We start from the raw sequence: 23589 nt of genomic DNA, 5'->3' as shown, positions 1-23589 counted from the left end.
GTGGTAGGATCTTGTTGGAGATGGAAGAAGTTGTGGAGAATTATGTGCTGGACACAGGGTGGTAGGTGAGGACATGAGGAACCCTATCCCTGCTGGGGTGGCGGGAGAATGGGGTGAGTGCAGACAAATGCAGTTGAGGGCAGTGTTGATGGTGTTTATTTATTTCTTTTTGTATGTATAGCTTTATAAAACCATTTTTATTTTAATATTTGATTCTTGATTTATTTCAAAGTTTATTGACCACTGCAGAGAAGATGCTTGTGCATATGCAGTGGCACTTGATAAGGTTCTTCATGAAAGGCTTATTGAGAAAGTAAGGAGGCATGGGATTCAAGGACACCTTGCTTTGTGGATCCAGAATTGGCTTGCCCACAGAAGGCAAAGAGTGATTGTAGGCAAGTCATATTCTGCTTGGAGGTCGGTGACGAGTGGTGTGCCTCAGGGATCTGTTCTGGGACCCCTTCTCTAGGTGATTTTTCTAAATGACCTGTGTAAGGAAGTGGAGAGATGGGTTAATAAATTTGCTGATGACACAAAGGTTGGTGTTGTGGATAGTGTGAAGGGCTGTCAGAGTTACAGCAGGACATTGATAGGATGCAAAGTTGGGCTGAGAAATGGCAGATGGAGTTCAATCCAAATAAGTATGAGGTAGTTCATTTTGGTAGGTCAAATATAATGGCAGAATATAATACTAATGGTAAGACTCTTGGCAGTGTGGAGGACCATAGGACACTCAAAGCTGCTGTGCAAGTTGACTCTGTGGTTAAGAAAGCATACAATGTATTGGCCTTCATCAACCATGGGATCAAGTTCAAGAGCCAAGAGGTAATGTTAGAGTTATATAGGATCCTGGTCAGATCCCACTTGGAGTACTGTGCTCAGTTCTGGTCACCTCACTATAGGAAGGATGTGGAAACTATAGAAAGAGTGCAGAGGAGATTTACAAGGATTGGGGAGCATGCCTTAGGAGAATAGTTTGAATGAACTTGACCTTTTTCACCTTGGAGTGACGGAGAATGAGAGGTGACCTGACAGAGGTGTATAAAATGAGGAGAGGCATTGATTGCATGGGTAGTCAGAGGCTTTTTCCCAAGGCAGAAATGGCTAGCACAAGAGGGCACAGTTTTAACGTGCTTGGAAGAAGGTACCGAGGAGTTGCCAGGGTTAAGTTTTTTTACGCAGAGAGTGGTGAGTGCGTGGAATGGGCTGCCAGTGACAGTGGTGGAGACGGATACAATAGGCACTTTTAAGAGACTCTTGGATAGGTACGTGGGGCTTGGAAAATTAGAGGGCTGTGAGTAACCCTAGGTCATTTCTAAAATAAGTCCATGTTTGGCACAGCATTGTGGGCTGAAGGGCCTGTTTTGTGCTATAGGCTTTCTATGTTTCTATATTTATGCAGAAATGGAGAAAATTTTAAAGGGTTCCCAAACTTCCTAGCACCATTACATAGAACTCATGATCCCAAGGATTGGGTTGTTTTGATTTCTTAACTTTAAATATATAGAATATGGTTCTTTTAGACTTGTATTCAGTATGCATTCTCAGCAGCAAATCCATTTCTTGCAAAATAGGGCTTATGCTTCCTGCTGTTTGTGGGCAATTGCCCTACTATGTCCTGCAGTTTTGAATCTTGATGCATGCATTTTATAAAGAAACAGCATGACTTAATCTCAATCCAGCTAAAGTGACTTGACCACAGATATCAGAACAGCTAAGTAAATTCTCAAATCTTAGCAAACCTAATTAATGTGTCTGCACTGCTTCATGGGTGGTATTCTGATATTGGGTAACCACCATGTCTCCAAGTTATTTGGAGGCAAGAGAAGAGATTGCTGGGGCCTTGGCCAATATCTTCGTGTCCTCTCTAGCCACAGACAAGGTCCTAGAGTACTGGCGAGTAGCTGATGTTCCATTATTCAAGAATGGAAGCAGGAATAATCATAGAAAATATAAACCAGCAAGTCTCATGTCAATGTTAGGGAAGTTACTGGAGAGAACTATTTGAGATAAGATTTCTGTATTTAAAAGAGCATGTTGTAAATTAGGAGAGCCAGCGTGGGTTTGTGCATGTTACGTTGCAGCTTTCTAAGCTCTAGTTAGGTTGCATATGGAGTACTACATTCAGTTCTGGTCACCCTATTATAGGAAGAATCTTGGAAAGATACAGAAAAGGTTTACCAGGATGTTGCCTGGATTCAAGGCCATGTGCTATAAAGAATGGCCGGACAAACTTGGGTTGTTTTCTCTGGAGCAGCAGAGACTGAGGGGAGATCTGATGGGCATTGACAAATTATGAGAGGCATAGATAGCGTAGAGAGTCTTTTTCCTTGGGTTGAAATGTCTCATACGAAAGGGCGTGCATTAGAAACTACGGATGTATACGGCTGTACAGACAACTGTCTGCCCATGCTCGTTTAGCTCAATCTTAGGGAGCTTGCAATTGTAGAAATGAAAGCGTTCAAGAGATAAAGGACAACATTATGCCTGCATGGATGTGCATTCTTTAATTTTTTTTTTAAAAAAGTCATGGCGCACTTTAAAAGGCAGGACTTCTTTTCAGAGTGGTCATTTGAATCGGGAGCAAGTTACAGCTTGTGATTCAGCTGGGAGCTCAGAGAATTCGACTGTGTAGGTAGGATTTAAACCTACCTGGTCAATACCTGTGGAGGAGGGGGAACTGCGCAGGCGCGAGTGACGTCAGCGTCGAGCGCGCACTTTAAAAGGCAGGACTTCTTTTCAGAGCGGGCAGCGGAGTCCGTGTAAGCAGAGTCCTGGGGTTTGGCTAAGTGGGCTTCGGCGTAAGGGGACTTCGGTAAGCTTGTGTGATTGCTCGCTGAGGGGAAGAAGGTAAGGTCGCTAGGTGCTTTTTAGACTTATTCTATTAATCCAGTTCAGGTATGGGGGAGACAGTCAGAGCAGTGGTGTGCTCCGTATGCAGTATGTGGGAGGTCAGGGTCAACACAGTTGTCCCTGATGACCACACCTGCAAAAGGTGCGTCCAGCTGCAGCTCCTATCAGACCGAGTTAGGGAGTTGGAGCAGGAGCTGGATGAACTACGGATCATTCGGGAGGTGGAGGCAGAGATAGATAGGAGTTATCAGGAGGTAGTCACACCAAAAAACCAAGAAGTAGGCAGATGGGTGACGGTCCAGAGAGGCAGGGGAGCAGGCAGAGAGAGCAGAGCACCCCTGCGGCCATTCCCATTAACAATAAGTATACCGTACTGGATACTGTTGATGGGGATGACCTACCAGGAATGAGTTGTAGTGGTCCTGCCTCTGGCACAGAGGTTGAACCCTCAACTAGAAAGGGGAGGAGGGAAGAGAAGAGAGCGATAGTTTTAGGGGATTCTATAGTCGGGGGCAGATAGGAGATTTTGTGGGGCAGATCGGGAGTCTCGGATGGTATGTTGCCTCCCTGGTGCCAGGGTCCGGGACATCTCAGATCGGGTGCAGACTATTCTTGAGAACGAGGGCATGAACCCAGATGTAGTGGTCCATGTAGGGACCAATGATGTAGGTAAGGTGAGTGAGGGGGTCCTGCTTAGAGAGTTCAGGGAGTTAGGAGTGAAGCTGAAAGGCAGGACCTCCAGGGTGACAATCTCGGGATTGCTACCTGTGCCACGTGCAAGTGAGGCGAAGAATAAAATGATTATGCACATTAATACGAGGCTGAGAGCATGGTGCAGGAAGGAAGGGTTCAGGTTTTTGGATAATTGGTCTTTGTTCCAGGGACATTGGGATCTGTTTCGAAGGGATGGTCTACATCTGAACCGGAGGGGTACTAACATTCTTGCAGGAGTATTTGCCAGTGCTGCTCGGGGGGGTTTAAACTAGATGTGATCCAGATCCAGAGGGTTGGTCAGAAGGTGCATGGGGTTAAATGTGTACAAGGTTTGGGTGATCTTGAGAATGTCATCAAAATTCAGGGTGCATTTTGCCCGATGGAAGTTCAAGGAGCTGGGTTAGGTACAGTAGACAGTGTTTTAAGCAAAGAGAGGAGGAATGGGCTAAGAATTCTATACTTGAATGCGCGTAGTGTCAGAAATAAGACATGAGCTTGAAGCTCAGATGAAAATGGGGAACTACGATATTGTTGGGATAACGGAGACATGGCTGCAAGGGGATCAGGCCTGGGAATTGAGTGTACCAGGGTATACGTGCTATCGTAGAGACAGAAATATGGGAAGAAGGGGTGGGGTGGCCCTGTTGGTGAGGAATGAGAATTCAGTCCTTAGCAAGAGGTGACTTGGGAACAGGGGAAGTAGAGTCTATGTGGATTGAGCTGAGGAACAGTAAGGGTAAAAAGACCCTAATGGGTGTTGTGTACAGGCCCCCAAACAGTAGCGTGGATATTGGGTACAAGTTGATTAGGGAGTTAACGTTGGCATGTGCTAAAGGTAATGCAGTCGTTATGGGAGATTTCAACATGCAGGTGGACTGGGAGAATCAGGTAGGTGCTGGACCCCAGGATAGGGAGTTTGTGGAGTGTCTAAGGGATGTATTTTTGGAACAGCTTGTGCTTGAGCCAACCAGGAACGAGGCTATTTTGGACTTGGTGATGTGTAATGAACAGGAATTGATAAGTGATCTTGAAGTAAAGGAGCCATTAGGAAGTAGTGATCATAACATGATAAGTTTTTATCTACAATTTGAAAGGGATAGGGGCAGATCAGAGGTGTCAGTGTTGCAATTAAATAAAGGAGACTACGGAGCCATGAGGGATGAGCTGGCCAAAGTTAAATGGGCGGATGCCCTGGCAGGAAAGACAGTGGATCAGCAGTGGCAGATATTCTTGGGCATAATACAAAAGGTGCAAATGCAGTTCATTCCAATGAGAAGGAAGGATTCAAAGAGGGGGAAGGGGCCACAGTGGTTGACAAAGGAAGTCAGAGATTGTATAGCATTAAAGAAAAAGAAGTATGACAGGGCTAAGATGAGTGGGAATACAGATGATTGGGAAAGTTTTAAGGAACAGCAGATCTTAACTAAAAAAGCAATACGGAGAGAAAAAATCAGGTATGAGCTCAGTCTAGCCAGGAATATAAAAGGGGATAGCAAAAGCTTTTTTAGCTATGTGAAGAGAAAGAAGATAGTTAAGAACCCTTCAAGAATGAATTGGGAGAAATTGTTATGGGAAACAGGGAAATGGCAACAGAATTTAATGCGTACTTTAGATCTGTCTTCACCAGGGAGGACACAAGCAATCTCCCAGATGTATGGATGGGCCAGGGTCATAAGATATCAGAGGAATTGAGACAGATTGACATTAGGAAAGAAACTGTGATGAGTAGACTGGTAGGACTGAAGGCTAATAAATCCCCGGGTCCAGATGGTCTGCATCCGAGGGTTCTAAAAGAGGTGGCTCAGGAAATTGCGGATGCATTGGTAATCATTTTCCAATGTTCCTTAGATTCAGGATCAGTTCCTGAAGATTGGAGAGTGGCTAATGTTGTCCCAATTTTCAAGAAGGGAGGGAAGGAGAAAACGGAGAACTATCGCCCAGTTAGCCTAACGTCAGTCGTGGGGAAGATGCTTGAGTCCATTATTAAGGACGAAATAGTGGCACATCTAGATGGCAGAAATAGGATTAGGCCGAGCCAGCATGGATTTACCAAGGGCAAATCATGCTTGACTAATCTGTTGGAGTTTTTTGAGGGTGTAACAAGGATGTTAGATGAGGGTAAGCCAGTAGATGTTGTGTACCTAGATTTTCAGAAGGCATTCGATAAGGTGCCACATAGGAGATTGGTGAGTAAAATCAGAGCTCATGGCATTGGGGGCAGGGTTTCAACATGGATAGAAAACTGGTTGGCAGATAGAAAGCAAAGGGTAGCAATGAATGGGTGTTTCTCAGACTGGCTAGAGGTGACTAGTGGGGTACCACAGGGCTCTGTATTGGGACCACAGCTCTTTACGATTTATGTCAATGATTTAGATGAGGGCATTGAAAACTATATCAGCAAGTTTGCTGACGATACTAAACTGGGTGGCAGTGTGACATGCGAAGAGGACGTTAGGAGAATACAGGGAGACTTGGATAGGCTGAGTGAGTGGGCAGATACTTGGCAGATGTCATTCAATGTGAATAAATGTGGTTATCCACTTTGGAAGCTGGAACAAGAGGGCAGAGTATTGTCTGAACGGTGTCGAGTTAATTAAGGGAGAAATGCAAAGAGACCTAGGAGTCCTAGTTCACCAGTCAATGAAGGTGAATGAGCAAGTGCAACAGGCAGTGAAGAGGGCAAATGGAATGTTGGCCTTTGTTACAAGGGGAATTGAATACAAGAGCAAGGATGTTCTTTTGCATTTGTACAGGGCCCTGGTGAGACCACACCTGGAATATTGTGTACAGTTTTGGTCTCCAGGTTTAAGGAAGGACATTCTGGCAATTGAGGAAGTGCAGCGTAGATTCACTAGGTTGATTCCTGGGATGGCAGGGCTGTCTTACGCAGAGAGATTGGAGAGATTGGGCTTGTACACGCTGGAATTGAGGAGATTGAGAGGGGATCTGATTGAAACGTTTAAGATAATTAAAGGATTTGATAAGATTGAGGCAGGAAATATGTTCCAGATGTTGGGAGAGTCCAGTACCAGAGGGCATGGATTGAGAATAAGAGGTCAGTTATTTAAAACAGAGTTGAGGAAGAGCTTCTTCTCCCAGAGAGTTGTGGAGGTGTGGAATGCACTGCCTCAGAAGACGGTGGAGGCCAATTCTCTGGATGCTTTCAAGAAGGAGCTGGATAGATATCTGATGGATAGGGGAATCAAGGGATATGGGACAAGGCAGGGACTGGGTATTGATAGTGAATGATCAGCCATGATCTCAGAATGGCGGTGCAGACTCGAGGGGCCGAATGGTCTACTTCTGCACCTATTGTCTATTGTCTATTGTGCCTTACATGGGTGCATAGTTACCATGTGGATTACAGTAGCTCAAGAAGTTGTCCAGCATATGCCAGGAACATGTAATTTTGGTAGTGAATCTTATAAATTAAAGATGTTGACTCCCTAACACATCGTGATAAGGAAGAGAATTTTCCATTACGGTATATTCCAGTTAATTCTGACGCAACAGGATCAGTACATTTTGCCCAATTTGATGAAGTTTCATGAAAATAGTTAAAAAGTTATAAAATAAAGGCAAGCTACTGTTTAACTAACAAATTACATATTTAAAAGAAATATAGAACAGATTAGAATACTACCTCTACAGTTCAATAAGTGTATTCGTTCCCAATAATTATCAACAGAGGAGTCCATTTTTCATGTTCCGTGACTGCAAATGAACAAAATCAGTGCAGATAATGAACTGCCTTCATACATTCAAGATGATTGTTGAGACCTTGGTAATTCTTAACTTGTTGAATGAGTGAAATAGTTTCATTTTTACTCCTGACTGTTTCTGAATGCTTGGAATCACCGTGAATAAATCAGTTCCGAATTCCCTCACTGCTTATTTCTCACCAACTATCAGTGAGAAAAATCATTGCTTTTTGAACGTGAACACATGCAACTGCTGTTATTTTAAAGGCTGATCACTAAGTACAGTATACTGTCTAATGGCCAAGCAAATGCATGTGGTGCTAGTTAGAAACTGTTCAGGAGCGATCTCCTACCCCAGTTGAGTGACATAATATCCCAAATAAATGAAGAGAAACTGGCCGGTATTCACAATTTAGTTTTTGTTCTTTAAAAGCTGCCCCAATATGCCGATGGCCAAATTAACTGTATTTTGAAGATCTTTGGGGCAGTTGTTGGAGGGTGTTCCACTTCAGAAAGATTTGTAAAATAATTGTTTAGAGTATAAAATTTGTTGAAGGTGTATTCTTGTTGTTGTTCCAGGTAGTGGAGCCACGGCTGTGGTTCAGGCTGCCTACTGCATCCCGAAGAAGGAACGAGTTGCAATCAAACGCATCAATCTGGAAAAATGTCAGACCAGCATGGACGAACTTCTGGTAACTTCATTCCAGATGTTGGGTGGGATGGGGTGGTTGTGGTGGGACTGAAAACTATTGCATAGTTTAGAACATTTATAAATGTTACTTGTAAAAGCCCAACTATTGAAAAGAAAGTTCAAAGCAAGTATTCATAGACTGTATCAAAAAAGTAAAAGGTACTAGAAATATACTTTCCATTCTCTAAAATAGAAACATCTTTTGTAGCTCACTACTGATCTTTCCCATTGTTATACATTTCCATAATTTTAGCTTTTCAGGTTTCCATGAATTGAGATGACAAAATGAAAAATCCTTCATTGTTTACATGCTCAACCTTTCAAAAAAAAGTTTTACTATATAGTGAATACAAAGTTAAGAGAAATGGGAATTCCAGACTTGACAAATACAAATTTTATTTATTTTAACTTATTTAGCCATCTATAGCATAGAAGAAATGTGTTTAAATGTGGAATTATTTCACTTTATTGCAGTAAAATCTTTGAGGATTTTGTATGTTGAATAGTTTGAAAACAAGATTAATACAGTTTGAATCAGTTTTCCAAAAAGGTGAGGATCAGAGGTAACGAGGATGATTGATGCTATTTTAGCCTGGCAGTAGTAGGAGGATCGCAAAATTATTATGGAAGTAACAGTGGATCATGGAGCAAGCCTTTCAACCCACAAGGTTATGCTGAACTATTTAAGCCTGCAGATGGTCCATCCATTTGATTATTCTATTCTCCATATATTCATGTGTCTATCTAAATTTATGCATTTAATTTTATGAATTTCTGTTTTGGCCTCTGCCGCTTCAGACTAAATAACCCAACTCTCCTCATAGTACATGCCTTCGAATCGATCCGGTATCCTTGTAGACCCTCTCTGTAGTCTCCATATCCTGCCTGTAATGGAGCAACCAGAAATGAATGAAATACTCTTGATGTGGCCTAACCAGAATTTTGTACAGCTGCAACTTAACTGTGCCTGATCCTATTATTTGTAAGTCCAGGAAATTACTATGAATTTATGAAAAGAACATTGATTAACTGCCGGAGTTTTTGAGCTTGTAAATGGAAGAATAAGTAACAGTGGGTGTTGTGATTGGACTTCTAGAATGCTTTTGATCAAAGTGCCAAACTGTAAGTTATTGAGCAAAAAGTTTTGGGCACATGTAACGGTGATAATGTGCTGACATGGATTGAGGCAATTAAGATGAGGACAAAAAGTTTAATTGGGTCATTTTTAAGTTGGGAGGCTGTGATGAATGGAAAGCTTTGGGGATCGATGACTGGACCCTAGCTGTTCACAATCTATTCAGCTGATTGGATGAGGAGACATAATGTAATATATCCATAACTTGCTGAGCTGCAGTCAAAGTTATGGGGAGAATGCAGAGAGCCTTCAAAGGAATGTAGATAGGCTAGGTGAATGGGTAAAGATAGGAAAATGTGGAGTTGTCTCCTCGAATCAAGAAAATACAAAATAGAATTTGAATGTAAGAGTAAAAGACATGCTATTGCAATTAAATTGGGCCCTGGTGAAATGACGGCCTCAGTATTGTGTACAGGTCCATGGAAGGATATTCATGGAATAACAAATGAAGACCGAATCTCAAAATGTCTGGAGTGTCCTATGATTACTCTTCCTCAGACTAAGGCTGTGCTTGCTAGTTTTGAAGAGTAAGAAGTCATTTTATTGAAGTTTGTGTACTTTGATTTGGAGGAATATTTTTCGCAGCAGGATGGGCTAGATTATTTTCTAGTGAGGTGGTCTTGCTTTTTTTTTGAGGTTTGGAGATTTTTGTGTTGGGACATTCTGGGTTTTTTATTTTATGGGGTAGGGTCTGCAAGAGCCCACAGTGTAATTTACGAGATTTTTGGATGGGTGTTTGCTGTGTCCGTGGCTAATTTATTTTGAACATGTTGAGATAAAATAAGTGGTCCATATATAGATTTCCAACATTTTATTTATATTTAGAATAATCTCTTGATTTACATTTGCTCCATACTTTGGATTATTGCAGAATATGGAAATTGGTTAGGAAGATATCGCCATCTGTCCTGGTCATGCTTCTTATCTTCCTGTTCCTTTTGTAACTTGGTTTTGTGATAGTTTCATGCTTTAATCAAAGAATGGAGTTTGAACCAATTATCGTAGCTGTAAGCTTTAGGTTGTGGCTTTAAAAAGTTAACAGACTGTGCTGCATTGTCTATTCTTCAGGTTTAACATTTAATCAAGGTTCTCTGTTTGAGTTTATGACATTGTAAAATTGAATTTTAAGGAAAAGGGATTTTTTTGTATTGTTTGAAAGTACCTTAATAATGAATCAAAATGTGTGATAAGTTAGCAGTAATGTAACAATCTATCAATTACCCACAATCACAAAATGTTTGAAAATTATTTTACCGTAAATCTATTGTAGTCGGTCAAAAACACAAAACTGATGAGAAAAGTTTCTAAAAGTGAGAGGAATCTACTGCTATACGTAGGAATGAACATGTTTACGTGTGTTTTTTAACAAAAGACTACTTTATACCAAAATTGATATTTCACTTCAAGGTTGAATCCACTTTTTGCATATATCTGGAAAGAAGAGTTGGAAAAAATAAATATGGATGGTTTATTCATGTTGCGTTGTTTAATTTCTCCCTCGTACAAAAAATTTGTAAATGCTAAGTCAAATTATTTGTCATGTGAATTTGTACATCTGTGCATGTGTCCAATTAAAACTTAATTGCAGCAGTATCACAAGCACATAATATATAAGAAGAATTCACAAGAAAAACAAATTGTATATTTTTTACAAGAAAACACAATTAGAACAAATAAGCAAAATCCATATTAGTTCAAAGTGGTCATGCTGTTGGTAATCTGTAGTGATTATGGTTTTGCTGTTTGGTTCAAGTTTGGAACTTCAGACTTCTCTACCTCCTGCCTTGATAGTAGTTGTGAGAAGGCGGCATGGTCCAGGTGATCTACGGTCCATAGATGATGTATGTTGCCTTCTGGCAACATCCACCTATAGTTACTACTAGTGGTGGGAATGGATGTGCCTGTGATGTACTGGGCAGAGTCCACTGTTCTCTGAAGCTGCTTGTATTCCCGCCACATTCACATTGCTATATTAAACCAGGATGCCTTTAACTGTACATCTGTAGAAGTTTGTTAGTGTTCAGTGATGAGTTGAACCTCTATAACAATAAACTGTATAAAGGTGAATTTCCATAACCCAATTAGAATTAACATAGAGCTTCCCTGTAGACTAGACAGATGCTTCAATGAGTTAAAGCATAGAGGGATATGAAATAAGTATTCATGTGGAATTAGTATAGATAGCTGTGATGGTCAGCTTAGATAGTGGCTCTATGTTGTGCATCTGTGACTCTATAAAGATGTAAACCAAGCATTTGATTGTTAGTGGGATTGAGACCACACTACAAAATGGAACAATGGATATCAATTGAATCCCCATTATTCTGTGTGTCTGCAGAAGTTGATGTTAGTAGTCTAGGTGGGTGTGGGTAGTAAGGAGGGTCAACCACAAGTTGTGGCATCAAGTTGCTCACTTAATAGATTCAAGGTACCGTTACTCAAGTATTTGAGGACTCCCAAGTAAATATGAGTGCACTATTTATAAGGTCAGTGAACAGCCCAGTTCTAAAATGTCTTGTGATATCTCTGGACCGTGCTATTATTGAAACTCTGAATTTTCAGGGTTGTAGGGAGTTCAGTGAAAAAATTGCCAATGTGTGTTAATTCTTCCACACTCCATAAGTAACTCAAGGTATGATGGTTAGATCACTACTGTGAATCTTTCTTGTCAGCCTTATGACAAATTGTCATTTCAAAAGCTGCACAGCCCAGATGAGTTATGCATATTCTCCCTTTTCCCTTCAACCCAAGGGGTGAGGCCATTTTCCAGATCATATAATTTTCAAGCCTTCACATAGGGCTTTGCACAATATTTGCATCTGTTTTTGGAATAGCACGTCAGCCTGGCATAGAGGAAGAAGGAAAACCTTGATTACTGTCTGTCGCCTCCGTTGGTGAATTTCCAAGAGGGACAGCTAATTAAGTCAGACTGTTGTATCAACAATGGCCATGCAAAGACTGGGCTGTTTGGTTGGGTTTACATCAACATTTTGAATCAACACCTGCTGAATTGCTTAGTAATATTAAGGGTGGAAAACTGGCTTAAAAACATGAAAGTTGTTATTCTTAAATGATCAGAATTTGTTTGCTATGTGGATGTGGCCCCTTTATGTCTGCACAATTAAATGTGATGTACTTTCTCACCCTACCTCTCTGCTAGCTCCTATACCTTGAGCAATCTTGACACAGATTCTCCTTAGTCCACATCAGTAACAATTGGCAGAATTTGCATTGGCTACAATTTCAGATACTTGATAAGAAAAGCTGTGTGATATCCAAAAATTCATCGAGTATGTGATGTTGCTTAGAGGAAAATTGTGTTGATATGTATTTTTTTAATCTGTAACGATCTTTAGAATGCTGATCTCGACAGGTGAAACATGAGTAAAAAAAGTCAAATTGCTGGAGACAGAATTATTTCAAGCTTTAGAGATTGTGACCCTTGTTTGAAAGAGACTTGACACAAGCTTTTATTTTGTAGTTTAAAAGAGTTGATTGAAGTGTATTTAAATTAAATCAAACATTTAAAATGCTGGCAAAGGGAACATTTTCAAACTTGTAAAAGAGAAGATGGTCTGTTTTCAGACTTTATTGTTAATGAGTGTGCATAGATTTTGAGTGGAGACAAATTGGGGAATAATGAGGTTTGGATCCGACAGGCTCTTTCAGGATGAATGAAGAAAATAACTTTCCTGTTTCTTGAGATCTTGTCCTTTTATCTTCCAAAGATCATGTCTGAGGTTCAGCTTTCTGCTCTACCACTACACAATCTGAATCTGGTTTATAGTCACTGGCTTAAATTGAACATAGAACAAAGAACAGTACTGCGCAGTACAGGCCTTTTGGCTCACTATATTGGGCCAACCTTAGTCCAAGATCAATCTAATTCCCTCCCACATAATCCTCTATTTTCCTTTTTTCCATGTGCCTAATGAAAAGTCTCTGAAATGTCCCTAATGCATCTGCCTCTACCACAACCCCATCATTCCTTGCACTTATCACTCTGTTTTTTTTTTAAAAAAAGTTACCTCTGACATCCCTCCTATACTTTCCAACAATCATTTGAAAGTATGCCCTCTCATATTAGCCACTGACACCCGGGGAAGAAGGTGTTGACTGTCCACTCTTATCTGTGCATCCTACCATTTTGTATACACTTGTACCGTATACTGTGAAAATTGCTGTGTTGCAGCAGATACATTATTACTAGGAGTTAGAAGATAAATAAATAGTTCAAAATAGAAGGAATAATGATATAGTGCTCATGGACCAATCAAATAACTGATGGCAGAAGGGAAGAAGTGGTTCCTGAATCATTTGAGAGTTTTCAGGCTCCTGGAACTCCTCAATGGTAGTAACAAGAGGGTAGGTCCCGGATAGTGAATGCCATTAGTAAAGGAGGTCATCTTCTTGAGGCAACACCTCATGAAGATATCTCAATGGTGGGGACAGTTGTGCCCATCATGGTGCTGGCTGAATCCACAGCTCTCTGCAGTCTCTTGCGATTCTGTGCAATGGAGGCTCCATACCAGTGAATTCTTTTGTAATTTATTAGCATCTCTTTAAACATGAATTTTCTGCTTTGTTAGGAGTCAGTAATTCCCGACCAAAGCAATGGATCATGAGAACATAGTTATATTGGGGTGCTTTATGAACAAGGTATACAGTTTTCATAGTCCCAATCAAAAATTGCTAATAGAAATTCAACTCTGCTTAACTATGTGATGTTACGTATTCAGGCAACAATAAATATGAGTTCGGCAAGGGTTTTTTATAACAAACAACATGTTTATTAAACACAGAAAACAAACCCCCCAAAAGTAAACAAACACTAATGTAACTGGAAATCAACTGCTGTGCGGCACCTCAAACAGTTCTTAAAGCGATATTGCAAAAACAGTTCTTTAAAGTGGTATTGCCAAAAGTTCGATACGCTCACAGTCCATTTAAAAAGAGAGACTTTATAAGATTTAAGTTCTCTTTCACGTCGCTTTGCTTCGATCCCCGGCGTCGAACTTTTCCCGCGAAGAACTTTACGAAACGGACCGGCTTAAAGGCACTGACCTTTCCTTCCACACTATCCTCAATCCTTTCTGGTATTCCCAGGGATTAACATGAGAATAGTCAACAAAATCCTTCCGAATAAGGATCAAACAAAGGTCGAACCGGTTTCACTGTAGAAATCAATTCTCCTCGATCTTTAACTCCTGAACTCCGATCTTCACTCTCCACTGATTCTCAAACTAGCAGAATTGTAAAGAACCTGCTGGCAGTGACCTTTTAAACTTTAGGCATTAGATAAAACTTCATCTTTCAACTAAACTGCATCATCACATTAAATCACACAGCGGCATGAAGTTAACTTGGCAAGTCCAGCCACAAACTGCCCCTCCTCACAGGGTGGGGTCTTCCTTTTATAACCTGAAAAAAACCTGTCACATGATCTCTACTGGCGGGAAAATGAAGTCACTCCACCATCACAAGACCATTACCTCAAGTCCAGTATAGCTTCAACCCCAGTCACGAGACAAGGGTACCACTGTCATGTGTCACGAGTACGTAACAGTGAAAAATTTTATTTTTAATTTTAATTTGAAGCCCATGCACTTGTCAGATTTGAGTTTCATTCTCTGGATTCCTTCTTAATGATATCAATTATTCAGGAACACAAAATGCAAAAAAAGTTTCATGCTCCTCCATGTAGTATTTTAAACCAGTCAATTTTCTTTTGAAATTAATTTCTTTTGAATTTGTTATATTTCACTATTTTAAATGTTTTTTTTCTGACAAACTGATCTTAAAAGATTCTTTACCTGTTCTTTTCTAATGCCATTCACTGGTATGATGTACGTGATATTGTACTTATTTATCCATTTGTAACCAAAGCTTTTCATTTGTGCTTCCATTCCAATACTAATGTTTCTAAAATAGCTGGGGTCCTATTTATCGTCAGTGGTGAGGTGAGTATCTGAGTAGAAAACATATTCATAGGCTGACTAATTAAACCAGCTTGTACCTCTCCACCATTTCACTTCATCTCGGACTACTTGTTTGACACCTAGAAAAGAACAAGCTGAGTGTTGAGAAAATCAAAGTTCTTTGATTTCAACCACAGCTATCAATTCCAACCATCTTTGCAGCATCACTATGAATATGAACCACACTATTAGTGTTATGGAGAAAAGAGAGGTAGGTGGAGATGAGTCCATGGTCAAATTAGCCATGATCTTATTGAATGGTGGAGCAGGTACATCAGGCCATTTGGCCTACTCCTGCTCCTATTTCTTGTGTTCCTATGTCAGCAGCTTGGTGCCACATTAAAATCAGAAGGTTTTAATCACACATCTGCACTGATATCATATGGCTATTTCCAACAACATATTACTTTTTTTTTGCTGAATGATGTTCGGGCTTATTCATAGACATCCAACACTCTGCTGGCCTTAACCTATGTTGGCTTCCAGATAAACAGTGTATTTAAATATTTTATTCACATTTTCATATTTCCATTATATTGGTCTGAATACTGTAATTGTCTCATCTTGGAACTTCCAAAGGTAATCATGCTCTATCAAAAGCAAGTCTAATCAATTCAATTTGACATGTGCTAGAAAGTCTTTGAATTCTGAATTTCACTCATTATCCCCTACCTCCACCTCTTTGCCTTCCTTTTAAACTTAGCAGGGCCTACTGTAGCTTATCCTTGTGTGGTTTAGTGTTGGGATTTATTTACTTCCTATCAGCTACCATGAGACTGCTTCCTACCTTGAAATTGTTATACAAGTAGTTTCTTTATTGTGGGAGACACAAGGAATTGCAGATGCTGGAATCTGGAGAAACTCTGCAGGGTCCTGTACTGATAGCGAGTTTCAACCCAAAGTACAGACAATTTATTTTCTCCTGCAGATGCTGTATGACCTCCTGAGCTGCTTCAGCATATTGTTATTGATATTGCTGTTAAGAGTTGGTAGGGGCAATGATATGCGTTGAAGTGACCAGTGATTTTGTCAAGATCAGCAGTATCTATGCTATGAAAGGTCAGCATGGGATACAAGTGTAGAATTTCGACATCAAAACTAATAGGTACACGTAACGTGAAAATGCTTCTGATTCGAAGCACTTATCTAAAAGATAGTTTTGATTTCATGCCCATGTTTAATGATAAAGCTTGAGCCCGTTTTTCTCTATTTACTCTCAGTGACAGGAAGAGGATTTGAAATTGAGGAAAGGGGGCAGCAATCATTATAGGAAAAAATGCTGTGTGATTGGATTGCACTATTGAACTAAATAGCAAACATGATTGCACAGTGTGTATGTTCAAAATGGAGGAGTGATTGAGTATGTAAGAGGACTGCAATAATAGTGCTGGATTGTACAGCATAATTATTTGCCTTGTAGTTTAACTTGTGCTTGTTTATATTTTTATATAATTACCAGCTAGGGGCAACACAGTCGTGTAATGGTTAGCACAGCACTTTACAGTATGAGTGACCCACTTTCAACAGTCCAAGGATGTACTGGTATATAGATTAATTGGTCATTGAAAAATAGTTGTGATTTGGCCAAGATTGAATTGGGGGATTGCTGGGGGGCACATTTTGAAGGGACGGAAGGGCCTATTCTATGCTGTATCTCAATAAAATAAACGTAATTGTTCAGTGGGGTTTCTAGTGGTTACAGTTCCTCTGTATTTTTCTGGAAATTTATTGGTTTCAGTGGTCAGTTTCAAATTACTTGAATGGAGGCTATCTTCTGTTAACAGTTATCTATGGAAATTTAGTAGCATTACCCTTAATTTGTTCTTTTAGTGATTAATTTTTTTTTAAAAAATGGCAGTAAGCAAGTTTTGTGTCTGAAGAACTTCTAAAGAACCTCGGATCTAAAACATCAGGATCCATCCATGGTGGTAATATAAACAGGAGTTATTGATGTTCCACTGATCTCCAAAGATGAAGCAAATGAAGGGTAGAAAAAAGGGTAGCTGTCAAATAATGATGCAGAATGGAATTAATGTTTGTTTTCTGATTTTAAGTTTTAGTATTTTTAATTCTATATTCCACATTTCAATGTTAATATGCTATTTTGATTTGAGTCTACCTCAAAGCGATCCTATTCTCCAGCTAATTTTCCTTGTAATTGATCCTCCGTAAATTCCTATCACTGCTTCCCCCCCCCCCCCCCCCAACTTTCTTCTCCCAGATTCTACCACTCTTGCACACTAGATGCAACTTATTCAACTCTTGGAGGATAGTCACAGCAAAAATGTGCAAACTCCATAGACAGCACTGGAGTTTGGGATTGAACCTGAGTCATTGGAACACTGAGGCAGCGTCTCAACTAGCTAAACTATTGGGCTTCTTCAAGATAAAAATCATTTCAGGGCCTGCAATAACTATACTTTGCACCTCCCAAAATGTGTGCTGCAGCCTATTCTTAAAGCCTCTCCTCCTTGCATATGAGGACATGTACAGAATGCCTTTGATAGATCTTGACTGTAAGTATTTAATGACACCACACAGAGTAGGCCCTTCGAGCCTCAGCAACCCCCAACAACCCCGATTTAATCCTAACCTAATCAGGGACAATTTACAATGATCTATTAACCTACCTGGTATGCTTTTGGACTCTGGGAGGAAGCCAGAGGACCCGGTGAAAACCACATGGAAGATGTACAGAGTCTCCTTACAGATGGCGCTGGAACTGAACTCTGTACTCCGGCCGAGTTGTAATGGAGCTGCATTAACCGCCATTAAATCCTCTTAGTATCAGCTGCAGCAGAATCCAGCAAGCTGTTGTTAACTTTTGGTATGAATTTGTTGAAGGGGCTTGAACTCAAAAACCACCTGACTCGTACAAGTCCTACTAATTATTTACTTGTATATTATTTAGTTTACTATTAAGTGATATAAAATATTTATTTGCTGAATTTTTGTGGCTGAGTAGTAATACCATTAATGCTATTGTAGCAGTAGAATGCCACTTGTACTTTAGTCCTTTAATATAATATCGGACTATCACAACAGAGATCTTAAATTGACAGCTTTAGCCTAGCAGTGTGTGATCTTATGCCGGTTATACTTGTACTCTTTGTAATAACCAAGTTAAATATCCAAAGCTGTACATTCATTTGTGTGCATGTTTCTTTTATTCTTCCATTTTTCCTAGTGATGACAAATAATGAGCTTGCAGTGTTTCAGAGTGAACAGTTCCTTTTATAACCAGACACCAAATTTGTAAATAATCCGTCTTTCAATGACATTATGGAATTTGTTGAAATCAAAGGTACGGATTGAGACTTTTTACCCTTGTGTCTAGGCCAGCCATAAATGCTTTTATGTTAATCCCATTTCCTGTTTTTAGCCGTTAGCTCTGTAGCATTTGCTCTGATGAAGAAGCTTACTGAAAACATTGCGTTAAGTTTCAATTTAAGATTCTGAGTGTTACTGCCTTATTAAAAATACACTTGTCATAAGTATAAGAGTTTTGATAATTTTTCATTTGGGTGTCTGTTATCTTGGGAGTTTTTCCTCAGTTAAAAGGTTTGTATGGAATTAAGCTTCTTAATTTGTAGCCTTTGAGGCATTTAACCTGGTATCAGACTGGATAGTTTGCCTCAGCAGAAGTATAAATAGAAAGATTTCATGCTTTGTTTTCTTCCTTGATATTCCTTGTTAAAATCACTTGCAAATAAAATGTCTCCTGTGTATACATGATTATATCCAAGTCTATCTCTTCACCTCATGTTGACCTCTCCAGATTTTATTTTCCATCAGCTGCTTTGCTTTTCTGTAATCTTGAATAAGCTGAATTCAGCATAGAAACTAAATCTGTTTTTCCAGGTTGGTCTTCAGAGTTGATCCTTGGTACCTCTCTCATCTGTACCTATACCTTCTATCTTCAAACTCCCTCCCAAACAGCAGTCTGAGTAACTTTGCCTGAAGAATAACAGTAGTTCAAGGCACCCCTCTCCCCCCCCCCCCCCACTTCCTTGACTGCAGTTAGAGACAGCCAATAAAATATAAAATGCTGGCCTTGTCAAAAATGCTGAGGTCCCAACAATGAATAAGAAACCTTTCCTTTGAAAGGTCACTAAAGTCTAATGAAAATGATCCCACTGAATCAACTGTCATTTTAGTGGATATCCATTGTTCAGTATTTTCTTCTTACCTCCTGGTGAAGTTGTCAGGGCACCGTCGTGCCAAGCTTTGCACCAATCTGTTCCATCTGTCACAGTTGTGTGCCAGGGCCTGGGTCACTGCACATGTTTTCCCTGTCCATTCTTTAATGTTGTCCGTACATCTTTTCCTCTGTCTGCCCCTCCTTTTTCCCCTCCACAGTTCCTTGTAAAACGGTCTTTGCAAGGTCACTGGATCTTGTTACATGGCCATACCATCTCAGCTTTCTTTTCTTCACTGTTGTGAGAAGGTCTTCATGGGGGCCAGTGTGGAACTGGATAGTCTTGCGGACCTGCTGATTTGTGATGTGGTCCAACTATGAGATGCCCAAGATGTTGCAATAGCATCTCATTTCCAATGCCCGTATCTTCCTCTAGCTCTGTTGTGAGGGTCCATGTCTCGCATGCGTACAGGAAGATGGAGAATACCATTGCACACAGGAGTTTGATCTTGTACTTCATGGTGATGTTGCTGTCCCTCCATATTGTCTTTAGTTTGAATAGCATAGCCATTGTCTGTGCGGTTCTTGCCAGGTCTTGATCCTTCATCACTGATTATTGCCCCCAGGTATTTGAACTGCTGCACTGTCAAGTTTCTGACCATGGACTGAGATGTCTGTTGTGATGGCACCGTAGGCATTTGCCATAAGCTTGGTTTTCTCGACACTTACTTCCATTCCAAACTTTGTGGAGGCTCTGTCAAGATGGCTGACCAGGTTGGCCAGTTCGTCCTCTTCCTGCAAGTCCATCAATGTTGTCAGCAAATCGTAGGTTTTGTGATGTTCCTCCCTTCAGTATTATATCAATTACTGTGTGATTTTTATGCTGTTATTGAAAGCCGATATCAGAATGTTCTAAATGATTGTTTATTGATCTTAAATCTGTTGTTACAGAAGTTTGTGATCAGGTTTATAATGTCACCTACATATGCTTTGTCCTAATCTCCGTTCTTAAAGAAGACGTGGTGTTCTTGCCTTCATTAGTTAGGACATTGAGATTAAAAATTGCGAAGTCATATTGTAGGTGAATAAAACCCAAGTCACTTTTTGGGGTATTATGTTTAGTTCTGGTCCCTATACTATAGAAACAATATGAAGGATTTGGAGAGGATGCAGAAGAATTGGAGTGTATCGGCGCTAAGGAGAGATCAGGCAGGTGTGGTTAATTTTATCTGGCGCATCAGAGTTTGAAGACAACTTGATAGGATATGCCTCTGGTAATTTAATATATTTCCAACAGTCTCTTTTCTTTCACCCCCTCCCCACCCCCCCCCCCAAGAATTGTCAAATATTAGAGGACATGAGTTTAAAGGTAGGCGGTAAATTTAAAAGTAAATGAGTTTTAGGCAGTGTGGCTCATTGGGCCGCAAGGGCCTATTCTGTGCTGTATCTCTAGGTAAGTAACATTTTAGGAGACATAAACAGTTGCAAGAAAAAGCTTGTAAACCCTATGCAGTTACCTAGTTCTCTGCATTGATTACTCATAAAATGTGGTCTGATCTTCATCTGAGTCACAGTAATAGCTGAACACAAATCTGCCTAAATTAGTAACACAAACAATTATACTACTTCTCATCAATACTGAACACATCATTTAAACAATAATTGTAGGTTCAAAAAAAACTATGGAGGGGGTGATGCCTTCTACAAAAGCTATTTGGAGTCAGGTGTTCCACTCAATGAGATGAGATTTGAAGTGTGAATTGTAGAGGTGCCATGCCCTATTTTTTAATAAAAAGACACACCAAGTCAGGTTACTGACAGAGCCTGCTCTTCTCAAGAAAGATCTATTTACGTGCACCATGCCTCGATCAAAACAATTTTCAGAAGACCTTAGAATTGTAGAGATGCATCAGGCTGGAAAAGACTACAAAAGATTTGCATGTTCATCAGTAAGAGAAATTGTCTACAAGTGGAAGGAACTCAGTAATGTTGCTACTCTCCTTAGGAGTAGGCATCTTGCAAAGATCACACCAAGAGCACAACGTGCAATGCTGAAGGAGATGAAAAGGAACCCAAGGGTACCAGCAAGATTTGCGGAAATCGCAGAACTTGCTGAAGTCTCTGTTCATGTGTCCACTATATGTTTAAAAAAACATTGAACAAGAATGGTGTTTTGTGGAAGGACATCACAAAGGATACCACTGCTCTCTTTAAAAACAAAACAATGCTGCACATCTTTTACAAGTTTGCAAAAGACCACCTGACTGTTCCACAGCTGCCTTTAGCAGCAAAACCTACACCAGGAGTTTCTACTAGTTATTAAATACAATGGTTCACATACTTTCGCAGCCTGGATATTGAATGATTAAGCAATGTAACCATAAAGACATGAAAAGCACAATTATTTGTGCGTTAGTTTAGGCAGATTGTATTTCTATTATTGTGACTTAGATGAAGATCAGACCACATTTTATAAGTAATGCAGAAACCAGTTAATTCAAAGGGTTTGCAAAATTTTTCTTGCAACTATGCACGTGAACAGATGGGGAATAAAGGGTTATGGATCATATTTGGGCACATGGAATTAGTTTTGTTTGACAGTATTGATCAGCACAGACTGGTGTGCTTTAGAATCAGAATCAGGTTGAATGTCACCAGCACATTATGAAATTTGTTAACTTAGAAACAGTACAATGCAACACATGATAATAGAGGAAAAATATAGTAAATCAGCTACAGTAAGTATATACATATTAAATAGTTAAATTAGACCTAGTGCAAAAACAAATAATAATGAAAAAAGTGAGGTAGTGTTCATGGGTTCAACGTCCATTTAGGAATCAGATGGCAGAGGGGAAGAAGCTGTTCCTGAATCGCTGAGTGCATGCTTCAGTATCTCCTTTCTGACAGTAACAAAGAGAAGAGGGTATGACTGATGGGAGTCCTTAATGGGTGCCACCTTTCTGAAGCACTGGACTATTTTCATATTACAGCAGCTAAACAGATTGAGTTCTTGGTCAGGAAGGAGTGAGTGAACCTACGCTACTTAGTCTTTGTATATTGTGGTATTGGATATATCATAAAGAAATGGAAATCTCTAATTTGTATACTTTCATAAGTAACTATCTTCTTCATTAAGGAGAACTATTGTAGGGAAAATCAAATGCTCACCCTACAGCCCTCTTTTACTTTCTCCCTCCCGCGCTGCCTCCTTAGGACAGTTACCAGTTCTTTCATCTTGCTGATGTGAAGGGCCAAGTTGTTTTGATACCTTGGGCAAATTTTATGATGTCCCATCTCAGCATTGTTGGCAATCCAGTCTATCGCAATGGGACAGTGACGTCACTAATGAACTTGAAATTTGAGAAGGTGCCATATATTTAAAAAATCCTTTAAATAAGGCAGCTTCTCCATGTCAACTCATTTCCTCCCAGAATGTGTGAAGCAGCATATTTTTTGTATTTTCACTCCTTGGGTGTCAGAAAAAGATGTCATTTCACCTGTAAACTTTGACTTTAACTCAGTAAATCACAAGATACATTCTTCAAGTGTTGTGACACAGACTTTCATAAGGGTATATTGGGTCAAACACTAAACTTGAGATTGTTGGTTTTGTTCCTGAATTAAATATGGCACTAACATTGCAAATGGTGTTGTTCAATACCAGAAAGTTGGAGTGTTGGAGTTGCTTTCCAATGTATTTAAAAATGTCAATTTATCTTGTCCTGTATGTTGAAATCTGACAATCTGGAGACAAAAGAGGGCAAGAGACATGACAACCTCCCACCTATTCTTCACACTCAAAGTTTTCCACTCATGCTTATGGATGTTTGTTTACTTCTATTTGAACACAAGGGACCATTCAGCCTATTAGGATGATGATAACTCCCAGTGTAGCCTTGTTAGTTCCCTCATTTTCCCCATGGTCTTCAACATATTTCACCAGTGTGTCCGTCAGGGCCCCTTTCTTCCTTTACGCTCACCTGCAGTGTAGGGTAATTTACAGTAACCTTCATGGAGAGTATGTACAAATTCCACACAAGATTGAACTAGGTCCCTGAAGCCATAATGCAGCATTAGTAACAGTTACATTACTGTCCTGCCCTGTGTTTTAAAGCTAACCTGCACTATAAAATTTTGTCCCCATTGACTGCTTTTCACTTCTGGTTTTCTTGCCTCCATTCACAAAATTCTGACCTGTATCCAAGTTACTTAATCTAGCACATAATAGTGTATGTTCCTTCAACCACTGCCATCTTCTATGGGCAAGCCTGTTCTGAATCCATATGGCCAATTAACCACGAACCCCATATATCTGAATCCAGCATTTTGTGTGTGTTGCTTTGGATTTCCAGCATCTCAGACTTTCTCGTGTTTAA

At 40.0% G+C, this 23589-nt stretch overlaps 1 protein-coding gene across 3 annotated transcripts in view; it reads left to right on the top strand.

The window, feature by feature from the left end:
* Positions 1–23589, top strand: part of LOC132396702 (serine/threonine-protein kinase OSR1-like) — a 157476-nt gene that overhangs the window by 39044 nt on the left and 94843 nt on the right. For all 3 annotated transcript variants that reach the window (XM_059974516.1, XM_059974508.1, XM_059974523.1), the window contains exon 2: positions 7848–7960. In XM_059974516.1, the coding sequence (XP_059830499.1) occupies positions 7848–7960 (113 nt within the window). The remainder of the gene's footprint in view (positions 1–7847; positions 7961–23589) is intronic.

Source organism: Hypanus sabinus, chromosome 1 (genome assembly GCF_030144855.1).
Source record: "Hypanus sabinus isolate sHypSab1 chromosome 1, sHypSab1.hap1, whole genome shotgun sequence".
NCBI lineage: Eukaryota > Metazoa > Chordata > Chondrichthyes > Myliobatiformes > Dasyatidae > Hypanus > Hypanus sabinus.
This window is presented reverse-complemented; position numbering and strand designations above follow the sequence as displayed.